Source organism: Eurosta solidaginis, chromosome 5 (genome assembly GCF_040869045.1).
Source record: "Eurosta solidaginis isolate ZX-2024a chromosome 5, ASM4086904v1, whole genome shotgun sequence".
NCBI classification, from domain to species: domain Eukaryota; kingdom Metazoa; phylum Arthropoda; class Insecta; order Diptera; family Tephritidae; genus Eurosta; species Eurosta solidaginis.
The window spans coordinates 187,645,759-187,663,476 of record NC_090323.1 but is presented as its reverse complement, the minus strand read 5'-3'; the positions used below and the strand labels follow the sequence as shown (position 1 = coordinate 187,663,476).

The following is a 17,718-nucleotide window of genomic DNA, read 5'->3' as shown; positions in this document are numbered from 1 at the left end:
ATCCGTGAGGCTAATAGAACTAGAAGTGATTGGGGTATAGATAATAGCGGCACTGCCGTGATTTAGATCAATAACGCTAACCCTGATGGAGTGAACTTTGTTGCCGGACAAGCCCAGTTCCATGTAATTTCGGCTAGTACTACAAATAATGGCAAGCTCTACTTGTCCCTGAATGCTCTCATTAAAAATTTCAGGAGCAATTTAAAATTTCCTGTAGATGATCGGAGGAGCCTAAGCCTGATCGTTGAGGTTTTAAAGTAGGAGCCGTCGACGGCCGGGGTTTGGATACCCGATTTCCGATATACTCCTAGCTTCAGAAAGATTGCCGCCAAATAATTCGGTCAGAGACAGATACATCCAAGATTGATGCTGACAGGTTTCCTGCATTGGTACTGTCGCTCACTTATGGAACTGCGGAATCGCAGAGCTGCGGAAAGCATGTCAAAGGATGCGAAGGTTTGTTTCATTCTGGTAGCTCGGGCCCAAACCCCTGGGGACAAGGAAACAGTATTAAGAAATTCTGCCCCGCTCCCGAACAATGTAATGAACGGGGAAAATATGGAAAACATTGCAGACGTTCGGTTTCCAACCCAACCATCCAGAGGGTGACCAAGAAGACCCAAAAATTGCGCATATTCCACAAAGGAGCACCCGCGGAGGAAATTTGGCTAGAAGCAAATAATTGCCCAGAGCTTTTGTTGAACATAACAACAAATGTTTCGAAGCGAGAATCTTCCACACAGGATAGAGTTTATATCGTCGGATTCTTATTTCAAAGAGAAAATTAGATACCAATATTTCTATCTGAAGTAACTCCTTAAGGTAGCAATCGCGGATGGCGGAAAACGGTCTTACCGACAGCATGGTTTCCGAAGAGTACACTCTACAATGGATGGCATAGCTTTAGTGATCGATGCACCATGAAAACCGAGATAGCAAGCCAGTAAACAAAACCGTTAGTCTTAGTGGTCAAGTTGGACGTCGAAAATTTGTTTTCCTAAAAGAGAGGTGGGAAAGCATGCTAGAGGTACCAAAACGTTTTTTCAAATGACACACCATCAAAGTAAGGTGGAGGTAACGGGCCCAGGTCGAATCACTATCACCACTCGGTCCAACACAGCGAGATGGCTGTGAATTGCTTCAACTTTCGACACGGCTTGCGCAGAAGCTTTCCTGGTCGGCGCAAAAACAAGTAGGACTGGCACAAGAAGAATTAAAGTTGAATAAACTTAAATAAATTAACTTTAACTAAACTAAGCTAAACTAAACTCAACTTAACAAAATTAAACCAGAAGATGGACGGTATAGAGGAAATTGAAGCGAACCAAAACGAGCATATCCAGTGAATAAATGACGCTATGTGCCGCACAAGGCAGCACAGTCCAAAGTTCTGGTAGAAGGACGATAGAATGCCGCCCTTAAATACCTCATAAATCATCCACGGGATCGAGATCAGGAAAATCCTGCTGACCAGAACTGGAATACGATTTTGAAAAGTATACTATGAGCTGGCGGTAACAGTAATCCTCCACCTTAGTACACAAGGATGACACCTTGCCGAAATAGCTGGTAGGTTAATATTGCCACCGCCTCCGTCCCGTTAAAAACTTGTCAGGAGTTTAAGTACGTTCGACGCATGTCAACTGGTGGAGCAGGATCAGTTGATACAACTCTTGACGGTCGGTTTTAAAACACCGCGAAGGCGGCTTTGACAATAATGCCTTTACAAGGGAATGGAACGGCGGAAAAGATACCGGCGTCGAAAACATCGTCGGGTCAAACACCCAAGATACTACGAGCGGAACAGCGCCATTCGGCTCCCCCAGCGTCGCGGCACAGCGCGGCTTGTTCGCCATTACCCCAGCGAAAAAACTATAGGAAATCTAGTTTGCTGACCACATAAACAATGATTGTTACGCTTCAATACTGGCGGTTCCATCTGATTGGATTAAAATTCTAAAAATAAAGCACCTTTCAAAATGTCGTTATAATTACAGATTGCCTTTTTTTCCACAGTTCAAATCGAAGTCATTATGAAAATAAAATAACAATTAAAAAACTGGTTTTGAAAATTGTATTAGTTTACAATAGCAAATGTTGTTAAGCGATGGAGCTACTGATTGATTGACAAGATCATTTGCTGCATGATTGGTGAATATTAAATTTGCATATGTATGAGTGAAGCATTGGTTATGACACGGTGGGTGAGAAGCCACAATTTTTTCATATCGATTACAATTAGTTAAATTTAATACGATTTAAATTAATTAAGCTTGATTTTATAAATATAAACAAACAATCAGAGCATTTGACAATTGAATGACACAAACGCACAAATTAAAGATTTTGTAAAGATATATAATAACATAAAATAAATCGATCATCTTGAATGACACCTTAGCAAAATATTTAAAAATTAAATACAAAGCCGGAAAAGAAGCTAACTCCAGGATTCCCCTTGCGAAGGTGAGGTTGACAGTTGGGTTGCGGAAGCTCTGAAGCTATAAAGTTTTGTATTGTGCTTATCAACCTCTTGAATCTATCTGCGCAATGGTAACGCGAGATTTTAGGTTCTATCCAACTTCTGCTCTTAGCTGCCGGCTACATAATCTCTCTGCTTCAAGCTGCTGGTTATGTGTATGGAATATTCTTCGTTGCCTTGTTCATAAGTGTGGCTGCTTGCTGTTTTTGTTGTTGTGATTATTTACTAACAGCATGGTGATGCTGATGCACAATATTAATTTCGGACCATATTAAAAAAATGCAAGGCGCGACAACCTCCGAAGAGAATTCAGAAAACTTCCTTCTATATTTTAGATGTTGCTTTGACCGGGAGTTGAACCCAGGATCTTCGGTGTGGAAGGCGAAGCACAGCACGCTACCCCCACACCTCGACAGCCGCTATTGGAGAAGGTTAAAAGGCGTTCGTAAAGGTCGCAATGGGGATTAAAAATTTAAGATATTTTTAAATGTTTAAATCGAAGATATCAAATGTAAATTTCGAGCTAGAGTGTAGACTTCATCAGTTTCAAGGCTAATGCTGTTACAGTAACACGAATGTGAAGATCCAGGAATAGTTGGTATAGAATATTTTTAGATTATGTAGCCGGCACCTAAGAGCAGAAGTTGTTACTCACACATATGACTAGAAGAAGAGCATAAACTACAGGTATACATGTATATAGGCATGTGCATGAAACGTCTAGACCTAAGGAGAAATATGCGAACGAGGTAACAGAGAGTATAAAAGTAGCGCAAGCTGAGGAATAACTGATCGGTTTGATTTTAACACGGTTTAGCAAAGTACGCGATTAGTGTAATTGTACTACTCCCAAAGTAGTCTTAATAAACACCATTTTGCCATACTGAGTATTGGATTTACATATTTATTCGACAGTTCAGCGATTCGAACATTAGCAGAAGGTGCATAGTTATCTGGAACTTCCCAAAATCCGTTACAATATGGTATTGGATATGGTATTGATTTCTTAAGGTCCACCTTAATATACTTTCCAAAACTCTTTCGCTATGCCTTGTTCGTAACAATTTGTTGCCACTTGATGATAATCCCCAACATGTTCTTTAGCAACTCGGATACAAAAGAATTATCTTTAGTTTTATCTTTAAATTTTAATTTATTTACCTTAAATTTATTTACTTTTACGAGTCATTAGCATTTTACCCCAAGACATAATATTTTATCTAAATGAAGATGGACTTCCTCATAAGTATTTTATGACATAATTTATCTCTAAAACGCATATATTTAACTAAGTAGTTATGAGCGCTAATCAACTTGCACCTTAACGAAGTGACTTGAAGCAAATATTGGGAAAAGAGTTGCACTTATTATAACGGTAACACATATACACACTTCTTCGCATGGGAAGTCTGTGTACTGTTATTATGACTGAAGAATAGTTGCAAAAACCTAAATAGTAGTTACATATTTGTTATATGTGGCAAATGCGTCAGATAAAATATTCAGTCCGCAGACGAAAGTGGGTACTGGATGGGATAGGCGCTCGTATTTATTGACCAACTACTGATACGAGCAGACGAGTTTGATAAGATTGCCGTATTTGATATAAAAGCTTAGTAACTCCGGCGGAAAGATAGTTTTATTATAAATGAACAAGCAACAACAACTCACGCGGCCACACTTAGTTCCTCCAAAACCTCAAAGTTAGGAGGCTGTACTAAGAAATTGTAGTTAAAAAGCCTCAAAAAACTTTCTGTCGTCGAGAAGTCAACACTGCGAGCTATAAAATGCTCAAACTAGCAATTTCGCTACTACTGGGCATTGGTCTTCGCATGACGACGTCACAAATACCGCCCGATAACGCTTTAGCACCGTCCCAACAGAATTTGGCACATTTACTATTCACATCACCATTGATGGCATTGAATACGCATATGTCGATGGCTTGTTTCAGCGATTATATAGCACATTTGAATGTTGCCGGTGAGGACTATAGTCGAGACTACAAAGTTTGCTTACTGGAGGCGAAACAAGAACGCAAACAAATTTATGTGGATGCGATGCTGGAACGACGTCAAATTATTGTTACCTCGGAGGCGGTTTGTGCAAGTTTAACTGCGTGTAATGCAAAAAATAACACCATGGAGCTGCTTCACTGCCATTCAGGAATTGTGAGTAGACAGTACATATTTAAGTTAATGAAACTTTCCAGAGTCTAAGAGAGGTTTCGATCTTATAACTACATGGTGCGCCACTTAATTTTTAGTCTAGAATGTATTCGAATCTTCAGTCCACATTCAATCTACATCAGCTGTTGTTGTTGTTGTTGTTGTTGTTGTTGTTGTCGATGTGGATGGTCCTTTGCCGGATGCAGATGCGGTACGTTCCGGTACCAAGCCCGACCATCTCAGAAACGATTTTTTATGACCATATGCGACCTTCTAGTCCATCCCGCCCTCCCATCCCCTATATCCATGAGGAGTTCGGGGTCGCCAGAGCCCCGGCTGTTAATGAAACAGGTTTCGCCATGGATAGGTGAGGTTGACAATTGGGTTGGAGAAGCTATATATTGCGCTAGCAACCCCTTGAAAGGGTTGCGCTACACAACCCCTAGAATCTATTTGGTATTTTAGTCGCTTATTATGACAGGCATACCTACCGCGGGTATATTCTAACCCCCTAACCCGCTGGGGCTCGGTCTTTGAAGTAATGGTATATATCCTTAGGTCAATGGTGGGAGGAAAGAAAAATAAGTCAATTTTTAAGAAGTCTAAATTTAATTGTTCCAGATGATCCCTGTCCCCAAACGTATCCCTATTCATATCCCTATCACTTTCACTATCCCTATTCCTATCTTAATCTCTAACCCTATCCTTTGATTACAATCTCCGGAAATGGTTAATCTAGCAATATTCAGATCACTCCAAATACTTTCTCAAAAATATCTTGTGATACCCGCATTATACTTCGTGGGCAAACAGGCCGACTGTTTCAGTTTCTGACTGTACCAGTCAGACTCGCTAGCATATCTGCTCACCACAAGTGGTTACATCCTTCATAAAGTGACTCGATGACTGCAAGCATCCCTTACGCAGCTGCACCACGAGTTTTCTAGTACGTTGAGACATATCGAATGTCCTTTTTTTAGCAGTGACCCATCAGATGCCTAAAAGGATAAAAGAGCCTTAATGAGCCCAATCATATTGGCACATTTTCTGTGATCCACCTCCGGCTAGAAGAATCTCAGTACACTATATAACGAAATGTGTCCCCAACGTTTGCCTAGCTGAATCGATGACCGTTTTTGAAAAAGCAAACTACAGGTGGCGATGCAGGACTTCGAATACCCTACAGTTCACCAACCCAAATGATAGTGATCTTAAAATAGTTGGAGGCAAGGCAAAGGCAAGCGAAGTGAGATACACATACTCAAAACCTTGTGAGGCACTCAGACTCAAAGCCTTGTTTGACGCTTGACTTTCTGAGTAATTTTTCAGCTTTCAAAAGCTAGCAGCACCGGCTGGGGTGCTATATCCACGGCATCCTTTATCGCTGCGACTTTCTCTGCCCTAGTTGGGACGCTCACCCCTTTTCTCTCTTGAACGAATGGGGTTGTTCAAGTCCGCACCGGTGGCAGATGTCGATAAGTAATTCTGAGTTAGCCATTCTGCCTGGTGTAAACCTTTATCTAAGCGAGGCTCCCTTTTGATGCATTCTGATCCACCCTAATGAAGTTAGTAAAACAAAATTTATAATTTCTTCCCCTCCACAGGGTTCGAACAACACAAAAATCACCTATAACATCTCGGGTAATGCATCGGAGTATGCCACACTATTACAAGAACGTTATCGGCTCGGAGACTTGCATCATCAGCAATGTTGCCACAGAGCTGAACGGCTGTACGTTACAACTACTACCGATAATTATAGTCACTTACAGGCTTGCTTGGAAGGACGTGTGAAGCCACATCCACCTATGACAACATCAACAACAACAACAACAGGATCAGTACAGCCAACCGCGAGCACAACATCTGCTGCCATTACAACAATATCCGCAAGCGCAACGAATGCCACGAGCCCAACAACAACTTCAACAACAACCACCGAAGCACCATCAGAATTAGCACAATCGACTATGCCACCGGCAGTTATGGAGGCGTAGGAACTAACAGCCACTGAACCAAATCAAGGCATTAAAGCACAACTTGACAATTTTTAAACTTGTTAAATTAACCTTCCTTAGAATCAAACGCTTCTTCGGGGGTTAAATGTAGTAGCGTGCTAAAATGAAATAGAAAAAAATGGGAGAAATTTTGAAGTCGAATAAAAAATTCTTTGTTTGTTTGAAATCTGCAAGGCGTTTTGAATTTCGTGGTGTTTCAATTAGTTTAACTCTTTTTCCAAGCCGTTGGCAAATTTCATTTCAGAGCGAAAATTTATTTAAGCTCTTCAAATATTTTTGTAATACAATTCTGGCACGTTTGCAAAACAAAGCAAATATTTTGAATGAGTGTGTTTGTATTCAAGCTGGAGGATGAGTAGAAAAGTGAGTAGCCTTCAAAGCCGCCAGCAGTAATTTCAACCCTCAACCAATGCATTGCAAGTTGTATAAGGGATTAGCAGCCCTCCTTTAATCTGTTATCGGAAATGTTAATATTTTTCTTCTAATTAACACAGCAATTGGCAATGGGTGTTGGTTTCAAATGCGAAATTTAGTGCCGAACTCATGTGTGCTTGACACTCCTTTTTATTAAATTGAGGTAGAAGTTAGATTGAGGTAGCGGTTGAATTAGAGTTTGAGGTAGAGGTGGAGGCAGGCCTGCTTACCTGCGCAAAATAATTGGTAGCTATTTTGGCTACAGAGCAATGCCGGCCTCCCGGAGGGATCTGTTCTAGGGCCAACGCTCTGGAATGCGATGCATGGCGGCGGGCTATAAATCGACCTTCCTGGTGGCACGCAAGTTGTTGGCTATGCAGATGATATTGATGTAATAGCAGTGGCCACGAAACTAGATCTGCTTCAAGCAGTAAGCCGATGGCTAGCAATTAAACGAAAAGGGTTCGGTGAGCTCAAGCTGTCTGTTTTCGTCCTAACCATAGGAGCTTACCTAATAAATTAAAGCTTCCAATCAGCTATTACCCAACGTAGCCAGCGCAATAATATTATATGCTACACCAGTGTGCCAAGGATCTAAAATTACCCACCAAGAAGTAAGGAAGGCTAAGTTCGGGTGTAACCGAACATTAAATTCTCAGCTGAGAGCTTTGGACACAAATTTTGGAGTTGAATGTTGAATTAATTTACTTATATATATTCAATTTTTTCTTAAAATTTGAGTTTTAAAATGTTTCTTTTTAAAGTGGGCGTGTTCGTCATCCGAATTTGCTAATTTTACTTAAAACACATATAGTAATTGGAGTAACGTTCCTGCCAAATTTCATCATATCATCAACGACTGCCAAATTACAGCTTGCAAAACTTTTAAATTACCTTCTTTTAAAATTGGGCGGTGCCACGACCATTGTCCAAAATTTTACTAATTTTCTATTCTGCGTCATAAGGTCAACCAACCCACCGACCAAGTTTCATCGCTTAATCCGGCTTTGGTAATGAATTATCGCATTTTATCGCTTTATCCGGCTTTTCGATATCGAAAAGGTGGGCTTGGTTCGATTTCGTTCATTTTAAAAAGCGATCTGAGATGAGTGATCATTAAGATACCTCAAAATATAAAAATAAAAAATACTCAAGTTATCGTGTTTAAGGACAGACGGACGGACATTGCTAAATGAATTTCTTTTTTCGCCCAGATCATTTTGATATATAGAAGTCTATATATTACGTTACGGGGTAACGTTATGCGAACAAAATTAATATACTCTGTGAGCTCTGCTCAGCTGAGTATAAAAAGATATATTATGGAATGAATATACTATGGAATTACTGCTATACGAATAGCAAGTGCTTATCGGACGGTGTCGGACGAAGCGATCCTTGTTTTATCTCGGTGATTCCCAGAAGATCTGCTGTCAAGGGAAATAGCCGATTTGTATGACATTGGAATCGGAAGACGCCAAAAAAAGCGCAAGGTCACGAACAACAGCTGGATGGGAAGACTCGAGGAACAGAGGAATGGTGTGAGCGAAAGCATGGCGAACTTAACTACCACGTCACGCGGCGGTATGATGAGGAATATCGAGCCGTCTTTAAAGAAGAACGCGAAGGCAAGTTGTGGTCGAGACCTTTGGGGGGTGATGTTAGTGTTATCTTAGGGCGAGGATGGCACATACAAATTTGGCCGTATAGTCTGAAGAACATGCGATGGTGGCTGACAGGCGAACTGCACCGACGCCGACTTGATTGATTGATAAGTATTTTTGGATTCACTGCAATTAAAATTTTTGTGCAATCAGTGATTGTTATTAAAACTTTACTTGTAAATAATTGCAGGTTGTACGTTTTGCATAATGATTGATTCTAGTCAATGATTGTGAGCAAAACTCAATAAATGCAATCACATTTGATTTAATTTTAAATGCAAAATCTTTTATATGTTGAGACTTCCAAACTTTAATTCTAGTAAATTCCATTCCCGTAATTATTTGCACAAGAACACACTAACTTTAATCGAAAACTGGCACGTGATTCTATATTACTTCGTTTTAGCTTCAGGAATGTCTTACGATTTTATAATTTCAGTGGGAAATTATAGGTTTTTGGGCGAGCCACTCTAATACTCTTTTATGAATCGTTAACGGTATAGTTTGTGAATTAAATATTATTTACTCACTGACTGCTTTGCTACCATAATATTATATTTCGGCGTTTGTAAAACTTACCTGCAAAGAAAAACAACGAAAATCATTTAATAAGTATGATTACTTCAAATACGGGTCATTATTTAAGTATAAATTCTAAATGATATAAAAGAGTATAAACAAATCTTTTTTGAAAATAAAAACATCAAAAAAAAAAACAAGAAACATTAGGTACACCCTAATATAGCATGCAATTGTTTCACACTATGAATACAATTTTTTATTTGAATACCACGCTCAAAACATAAATGAATGCAAAAATCAGCTTAAAAAAGATTAGACGATTAAAATCAAATAAATTAACGTCAAATTGATTGAATCGTAAAAAAAACACAATAAAGCAATTAATATCCATCGAAATAAGCTTTAAAAATTAAATTGATATTTGAAAGATGTGTGGCAATAGCATAAATAAATAATAGTACGAATTAGTAACTATTACCATAATCTTGATCGGAAGAACGGGGCTTTATTGGTTTTCGATTGCTCATATGACTTTTGTAATTGTATATTTCTTTCGATAACAAATCCATAACACGCCGGTAACAAATTTGTAAAGGCCCGACAACAAATCGATAACTTTTCTAAAGCAAATCGATTACTTTTTTAAAACACATCGACAGCTTTTCGACAAATAATCGTTAAGTTTTCGATAAAAACCCCATAGCTTTTTGACAAAAAATCGTTAACGCATTGATAATCTTTAGTATCGCTGTGGTGCACCGAGAGGCCGGTTTTTTTAGCCACTGCCTGCAATCTAGTTTTACTGTTACGAGTAAATTGCCACGGATGTGGGATTCTTAGATAAGAGCCATCGCACAGCCTCCTCTATGGGTGATATTTTGGCACCTGTAAGCGTTGCTATAATATAAAAATAGATGGTGTGATGGTATCGTGCTCCGCCTACCACACCGTATGCCCTGGGTTCACACCGCGGGCAAAGCAACATCAAAATTTAAGAAATACGGTTTTTCAATTAGAAGAAAATTTTTGTAAGCGGGGTCGCCCCTCGGCAGTGTTTGGCAAGCGCTCCGAATATATTTCTGTCATGAAAAGCTCTCAGTAAAAACTCATCTGCCATGCAGATGCCGTTCGGAGTCGGCATAAAACATGTAGATCCCGTCCGGACAATTTGTAGGGAAAATCAAGAGGAGCACGACGCAAATTGGAAGACAAGCTCGGCCTAAAATATCTTCGGAGGTTATCGCGCCTTAAATTTTTTTTTTAATGAAGATTGTTTCTTATGGAAAATTGTAAAAGATGTCAGAGTGTCAGAAACAGTTGAAGCTTGTAAAATATAAGACAATAAAAATTGCTTCTCGTTTAGCAAAGCTTATAGCGAGCACTCTGCTACCAGCCTTACCCTTAAAGGTTGTGAAAGATCTTCCAAGTACTTAGATACCACTGCCATTTAGTTTTCCGGCATCCATGTGTTCAGCGATGACCTCAAGATTTAAAAGAGATATACCGTCCCATCGTGCTTTTTATGGTTATGATGGAGGACTTATTTTCCAGAGGATAAGCAAAGTAGCTTAAGTTTCGACTTCCATATGCACCCAGAGGCGCACAAACAATGATTATTCCCACAATTTTTAGAAAACAACATGTTTAGAGATTTGGAACGAGCGGCAATGTGCGTATTGGGGTGTCACGAAGCTTCAGCTTCAGTTCTATAATAATCGAACTTCTGATTTTGATTTCAGTTTCGAAAATTTCGAATTGGTGTTATACAAAAGTCTATCAGTGGAATCGAATTAATGCTTGGTTTTCACTGGGTCAAATTTGACGACAAACTTGACAATACCTATGAAAACTGTTTGTCATACAACGTAAAATATGCTTGCCGTCCGTTTTGACTACATAGTGACAATTAAGTTGACCAATAAGTGCCAAAAGTATAGCAAATTTGAAATTCAAATTTCATTTGATAACATGTTGGCAATTTATTTTCGTTTGCCAACGGGCGTCCTGTTAATAAATAATGCTAAATCGTGTGAAACAACGGGAAATAATGCAATGAGTTGCAAAATAAATAAACGCAAAATTTTAGCGTGGGATTTAACCACGCACTGCTTTATCGACTTCAAGTTAGTAATGTGACATAATGGAAACGCCTTTGACCCCAACTGACCAGCGGGCAGTTTTTGATGTCAGTCATTTTGACCTAATGAAAACCAAGCATAAGTCAAACGGGATAAAGGTTAATACGGACAATTTGTTACAATTAAAAAAAAATTATGATATTCATAACTGAAACTATGCAAACCAACTTTTATGAGAACTGCGGGCCTTTTGTAAAGATTTTCCTGAACGTTTTAAGTATGCAGTTTTTTAGCCCAATAAATTTTAGACGAACATAGTTGAAGTCATATCTTCCAAAATTCGCATTGATATTTGACAATTGTTATTCCGAAAAGTGTTTCAGATTCTCTGCCATATAAAAAATAACTTTCATATGGAAAAAAATATAAAACACGCTTCCGAAAAAAAAATTGTGAAAAATCTATACAAATTTTGAGAGACCTTCAAGTAGTACTTTCTTAGACAAAAATTGATTGGGCTACAAAACTCCGTACTCAAAAAAATTCAGAAAACTATAAATAAAAGGGTGGAAATTTTCGTAAAATTTTCTCTAATTTTCTCGAAAACGTTTTGAAGATTGGGTTAAATTGCGAAATTCATGGAAGTTTCTCTTAAAATATCGAAAATAAAAAAAAAGAATTAAATTGACAAAATTCGGTTAAAATTCCAGTTGTTATTTTCTTGCTCGCTATTGTATATTTACAAATATATTTTTTATAATGTATCGAAAATCAGATTTAAGCTGCGTCAATGAAGAAAACGTTTATGGTCAAAACGAGTAAACGTATAGCAGATGAAAATATATAGGTGAGTGTAGATAAATAAAAATGCTGTGCAATGTCGTTATCACTACACATTCATTGTATGTTTTTTTTTCTTAAAATACAGGTGTTACATAAATATGGCTTGAAAAAAAAAACGCCACCAGATGAAGCCTTTTATGGGAAATTTAACAGCAAAATGCCAACTACGGAAGTGAACTGAACTGAAAAGCATTAAAGTTTAGCAAACACAAAAACTACGGAAGCAAGTACCAAATATGGAAGAAATTGGAAAAAAATGTTTGACTAATATTTTCTGTTTCAGTTAGTAGTGCAGAGAGGTTCATTAATTTGCACGTCTTATAAAATAAATTCACGAAATATGTATTTAATACTTCCTTTATATTATATTAGGACGGTTTCATTTTGTCCTCAAATTTTATTACAAAATTGGCGCATCTTGAAATCGATTTTTGAGTAACTTCCTATGGAACTAAAGTCTTGAACTTCAGGATCCGATGGCAATACATCATCATCATCACCGCCTAAGCGTTTTTGGCCGTTTCGTAACAAGTCACGCCAGTCATCCATGTTTTGCGAAGACGCCAATGGGGAGTACCATGGGAGGTCAAGTCTTCCACCACCTGCCTCTCCCAACTCAGTGGAGGTCTCCGCCTTCCTCTGCTTCCAAACTGCGGTGTCGACTGAAATACTTGTTATGATAACTGACTTTTAATGGTAAGGCGGAGGTGGCATGTGGCATGGTTGCAAGCCCCTGCTAGCTCGTCGAATGGGGTGGGGTTTTGCACACCTGCCTTACCCGCAGTTATCTAAATAAAAAAAGTGGTTCATGCCTAGAGGAGAATACATAAATAGAGGGAAAGTAGGAAATGGAAGAAAAAGGAAAGAAGGCCCTTCCAGAGTCAGAGGGAGTCTACCCACCGCCCATCACACCGTATGCCCTGGGTTCACACCGCGGGCAAAGCAACATCAAAATTTTAGAAATAAGGTTTTTCAATTAGAAGAAAATTTTTCTAAGCGGGGTAGCCCCTCGGCAGTGTTTGGCAAGCGCTCCGAATATATTTCTGCCATGAAAAGCTCTCAGTGAAAACTCATCTGCCTTGCAGATGCCGTTCGGAGTCGGCATAAAACATGTAGATCCCGTCCGGCCAATTTGTAGGGAAAATCAAGAGGAGCACGACGCAAATTGGAAGACATTACATTTTTTTTTATGAAGATTGTTTCTTATGGAAAATTTTAAAAGCTGTCAGAGTGTCAGAAACAGTTAAAGCTTGTAAAATATAAGAGAATAAAAATTGCTTCTCGTTTAGCAAAGCTTATAGCGAGCACTCTCCGCCTTCCTCTGCTTCCAAACTGCGGTGTCGACTAAAATACTTTCTCGGCCAGAGCGTCGTCATTCATTCGCATAACACGAACAAGCCAGCGAAGCCTTAGAGTTTTTATTCGCTGCATCGTCATATCTGCCATACCTAATTCGTTACTCGCCGTTGGCGTCACGGACAGGACCATAAATATACCGGAGAACTTTTCTCTCGAATACTCCAAGTATCATCTCATCCTTCTCTCCACACCGTCCATTATTCCGAGCCATAAATCAGGACAGGTATGAAGAGTGATTTAAAGAGGAATAACTTTACTTTCACTTGCACTTTAAAGAATATTTAGTCTCAAGTAGCACTTATTGGCAAGAGGTATTCGCCGTTTGATTGCTAAGCTGACATTGATTTTGCTGTTAATGCTCGTTCCCAAATTAACGAAATCCTTCACAGTCTCGAATTTATATATGTCAACAAGGTGCGAATGCTCCTATTATTTCTTGAATGACAGTAAGTACTTCGCCGTGTCCTCGCAATTTTTGTTGCATCTTTATCTAATACAGAGAAGGCAGATGACAATACAATAGTTAGGGAAAAAACGTTCGGAAGGTGGAGCAGGGATCGTTATTTATTAAAAACTTTGCAAATTTTTCCTGATAACCTAGAAACCACAAAAACAAAAGAAAACTCTTTAGAATCTTGGTTCAGCTTTTAAACAACTTTTCGATAACTTGGAAACCTTAGCCTTTACTATGGCTTAGGGCCCTATTAAGTTGGAATGTTTAGTATACAAAAATTTCAAAATATATCAGGAATCGAAATATTTAGATATATTTGGGAAATCTAACTAGAAACTTGAAACCTTACACTTAGTTCAGGGCACGGTGACAATGCAACAAAAAGAAAAAAATTGCGATAGGTGGCGCACGGGTAGATAATTAAAAAAATTTTACGAGATTTGAAATTTTGCGATCGGTTTTTAAAACACTTTCCAGTCAGCTCGAAATTTGAAATTTAAGACTTTGTTCAGAGTTCAATTGCAGTTTAACACAAGCGACAAAAAGTATTGCTGGATGGCCGACGGATTTATGTATATATTTCGGTAAATCGAACGGATGCAATAAATTTTTTTTGGAGACGAAACTTCAAAGCAACAAACTTATTATTTGATTCGTATTGCATAACCCGACAACGCAATAAATAGGGAGTAAAATTCGGATAAGTGGCGCCCTGAGCGAGATATTTAGAAATTTCGTACCAAACGTGGAAATTTCGCGATCAAATTTTATGAAACTTCCCGTTACAATTTGCAAACTCACACACAGCCTTAAAAACTTAAAAAATACTTTCTTAGGCCAAAGCGATGGCAATATCTATCAAAAAAGTTCCGCCAGCATGTGCACGAATCCATACGAGGGGTGCATAGCTTTATTTTTTTATATGAAAATAATTGTCCAAAATCAGTGCGAATTTTGAGAGACCCATAACAAAACTGCAGACTAAAATATGTAAAAAAAAACTCTAAATAAAAAGTTCGAAATTTTCGAAAACCCTTTCGCGAAATTCGAATTTTTTTCGAAAACGTTTTTGAGATTGGTTTGGATAGTTTAAGTTAAAAAATGTAATGACGTTGATAAAATTTAATTGACGAAATTGCCGCTGCTATTTTTGTGTTTGCTGCTACATGAACGGTTTATATTAACCTGGGTCGATTTGTATGGACGGAAGTTAACCGATATCGCGCCATCGATTTTTCGATAGGATTTGGGCTCAGGAAAAAAAGTTCCACTAAGCATACCCAAAAAAATATTTTTCGAGTGTGTGGAAAAAAAATGGCGAAAGGGTAAATTTTTAGACCAAAACACTTCCCAAAACCCAAAAAAAAATATATATATATAATTTTTTTTTTTCAAAAAAAATGTTGCAAAAACGTTTGCGATAACAGTTTTTTGAAAAAAATTTTTTTTTGGATTTTCGGGAGTGTTTTGGTCGAAAAATTTACCCTTTCGCAGGCTCGAAAATTATTTTTTTGGGTATGCGTAGTGGAACTTTTTTTCCTGAGCCCAAATCCTATCGAAAAATCGATGGCGCGATATCGGTTTATAAATCGACCCAGTCTAGTTTATATACCAAATATTTGCTACCTATTTGATTAGAAGAATTAGAAAATTTGGGTTTAATTATAAGAAGGCGTGGCACGACCCCACTTTTCAATCACCCCACTTTTTACAAATGTCCCACACATGGCTATATAGATCACATTACCATAAATCGGATTTAAATTGAATTGGAGTTAAGAGAAATAGGAGCTTCGTCTTTGCTGAGGCCATGACTCCACCCGGTTTTCCAAAATTATAAATACATTTTAGCATTTGCGTAGGATTCGAAGATGTGTGCATGCTGGCCACATTTTGCAAACTTCAAATCATATGCTTTTTTGTTTACCAACTTTCGAACCATGTCCTTTTGTTTCCATTACAATTTTGTGTACATTGTAAATTTTTGATTAATTTCCTATATTTATATAACAAATAACAATTACAACATCATAAATTGAATAAAACATGAACTCAAGTAAGTAAATACACACATCAATAGCTGTGTTTTTTACATGCATATACATATGCACTTAAACTTTATATAAACTGCTAAGTGCATAACTTTGTCTACACTTATGAAATTGTTGCGCAGAAATTTAGAACGCTCAAGGCGGTGCCACAATGACATTTTTCATATAGATGCGTTTAACACAAGCTTATGCATTCCAATAACATCGCCACAATCAACCAAGATGTTGCGTTTGTAAATATGAAGGAACTTCAGACGTAGCAATTGAAGTTTATTACGCCTTGCCCATTCACATACAAAATTTCTCGAAGCACTGGTATAAACATTATCCCCTTATAACAAAGATACTTGCTATAACATATTTTGTGTCGTATTCATTTGTTATATTACAGTTTTTACCTGCGAAAAATGTTAGAAAATTTACCAACCAGTGGGACAAATAATTTCACTTGCAAAGTGTGTCAACACCCTTAACCAAAACAAATGTCAAATTCTTCTTCTTAAGCTTTGCTTGTAACAAAATTTGGGAGATGGCTACTTTTCAATATCAGATGGTGCCAGTGTTGCTCATTCTACCGGTCTCCATAAAAATGCGTGCAATCTACTCATAATGCATAATTTTGTGTTAAACTCATCTATATGAAAAAGTGCTTATGTGTCGGGGCTTTAAATTTCAATACGCATTATACTCAGTTGCAACTGAAATGTGTCTCTATTTTATCTCTACGCTATTCCTCACTTTTTTATGACCGAAAAGTGTGTGTGTCCACGATTCGACGCAACCGATTCAGCTATAGGTTATACACTATGACCAACATAAGTGCGTGTCTTCACTACTAAGCACAACCCGTTTTGTAGCGAGTTATTTAACCACTGCACTGTTATAGTCTTCAATAATTGCCGCTAGATGGGTTTTATTAACATTATCTAAGTAATAATAAGCGTATTTTTTACCCGCAAATGTAGACGTATATAAAGGTAAAAAAACACGGCTAAAGACCCACTAACTCACGGCTGGTCGTACAAAAATTGCCAGTACTGTATGCAGCAGCTTTCGATTCCAGTTTCAGTATGAATGCGCATTTTGCAAATTATCATATATATTATTTCTAATTGCTGTTTTTATGTACGGGTCCCTTTTGCGCTCTTATTTGGAATCCAAATCTATAAAAATAAGTTTTGGTTGTAAAGATGGAGACTCTGGCTATTAGCGAGCTTTGGGCAATTTTGGTCGTAGTGCTTTTGTTTAGCTATATTTTATTAAAATAATTTGTTAAAAATAAACGATTGTGAGCACACAAGGAAATCTATATGGGACTATTGTGCATATTTGCACTGCATTACCGGCAGTTGCTATTGTACGCTAGATGGCAGCGCACGCTGTTAGTTAATAGAACAGCTGATTTCTGTTGATATTTGATAAGAGAATTTTATATTGGTTGCGCAAGATGCTAGTACAATTAATTTATTAAAAACAATTGTTTTTGCTTTTGTTTGCTTTTATTAAAAAACCAACAGCATAGCACTCTTTGGGTGAATTTTTTCGAAGAATACAGGGTTGATTTTTTAATTTATAAAAAATAAAAAAAATAAATAAATAAATGTAAGGCGCGATAACCTATGAAGATATCTAAGGCCGAACTTCTCTTCCAATCTGCGTCGTGCT

The 17,718-nt window shown here is 37.9% G+C and overlaps 2 protein-coding genes across 30 annotated transcripts in view; one reads left to right on the top strand and one right to left on the bottom strand.

Annotated features, from left to right (window-relative positions):
• Positions 1-6,954, top strand: part of LOC137251888 (threonine-rich protein) — a 372,454-nt gene extending 365,500 nt beyond the window's left edge. For 3 of the 4 annotated variants that reach the window (XM_067786854.1, XM_067786855.1, XM_067786852.1), the window contains one exon: positions 6,255-6,954. In XM_067786854.1, coding sequence (XP_067642955.1) covers positions 6,255-6,647 — 393 coding nt within the window. In that variant the 3' untranslated portion in view covers positions 6,648-6,954. Of the gene's footprint in view, positions 1-4,148; positions 4,654-6,254 lie in introns of those variants that run through there. The other variant, XM_067786851.1, reaches the window with a different exon arrangement.
• LOC137251880 (supervillin-like) overlaps positions 1-17,718 on the bottom strand; it is a 505,292-nt gene that overhangs the window by 209,358 nt on the left and 278,216 nt on the right. The window lies entirely within an intron of this gene.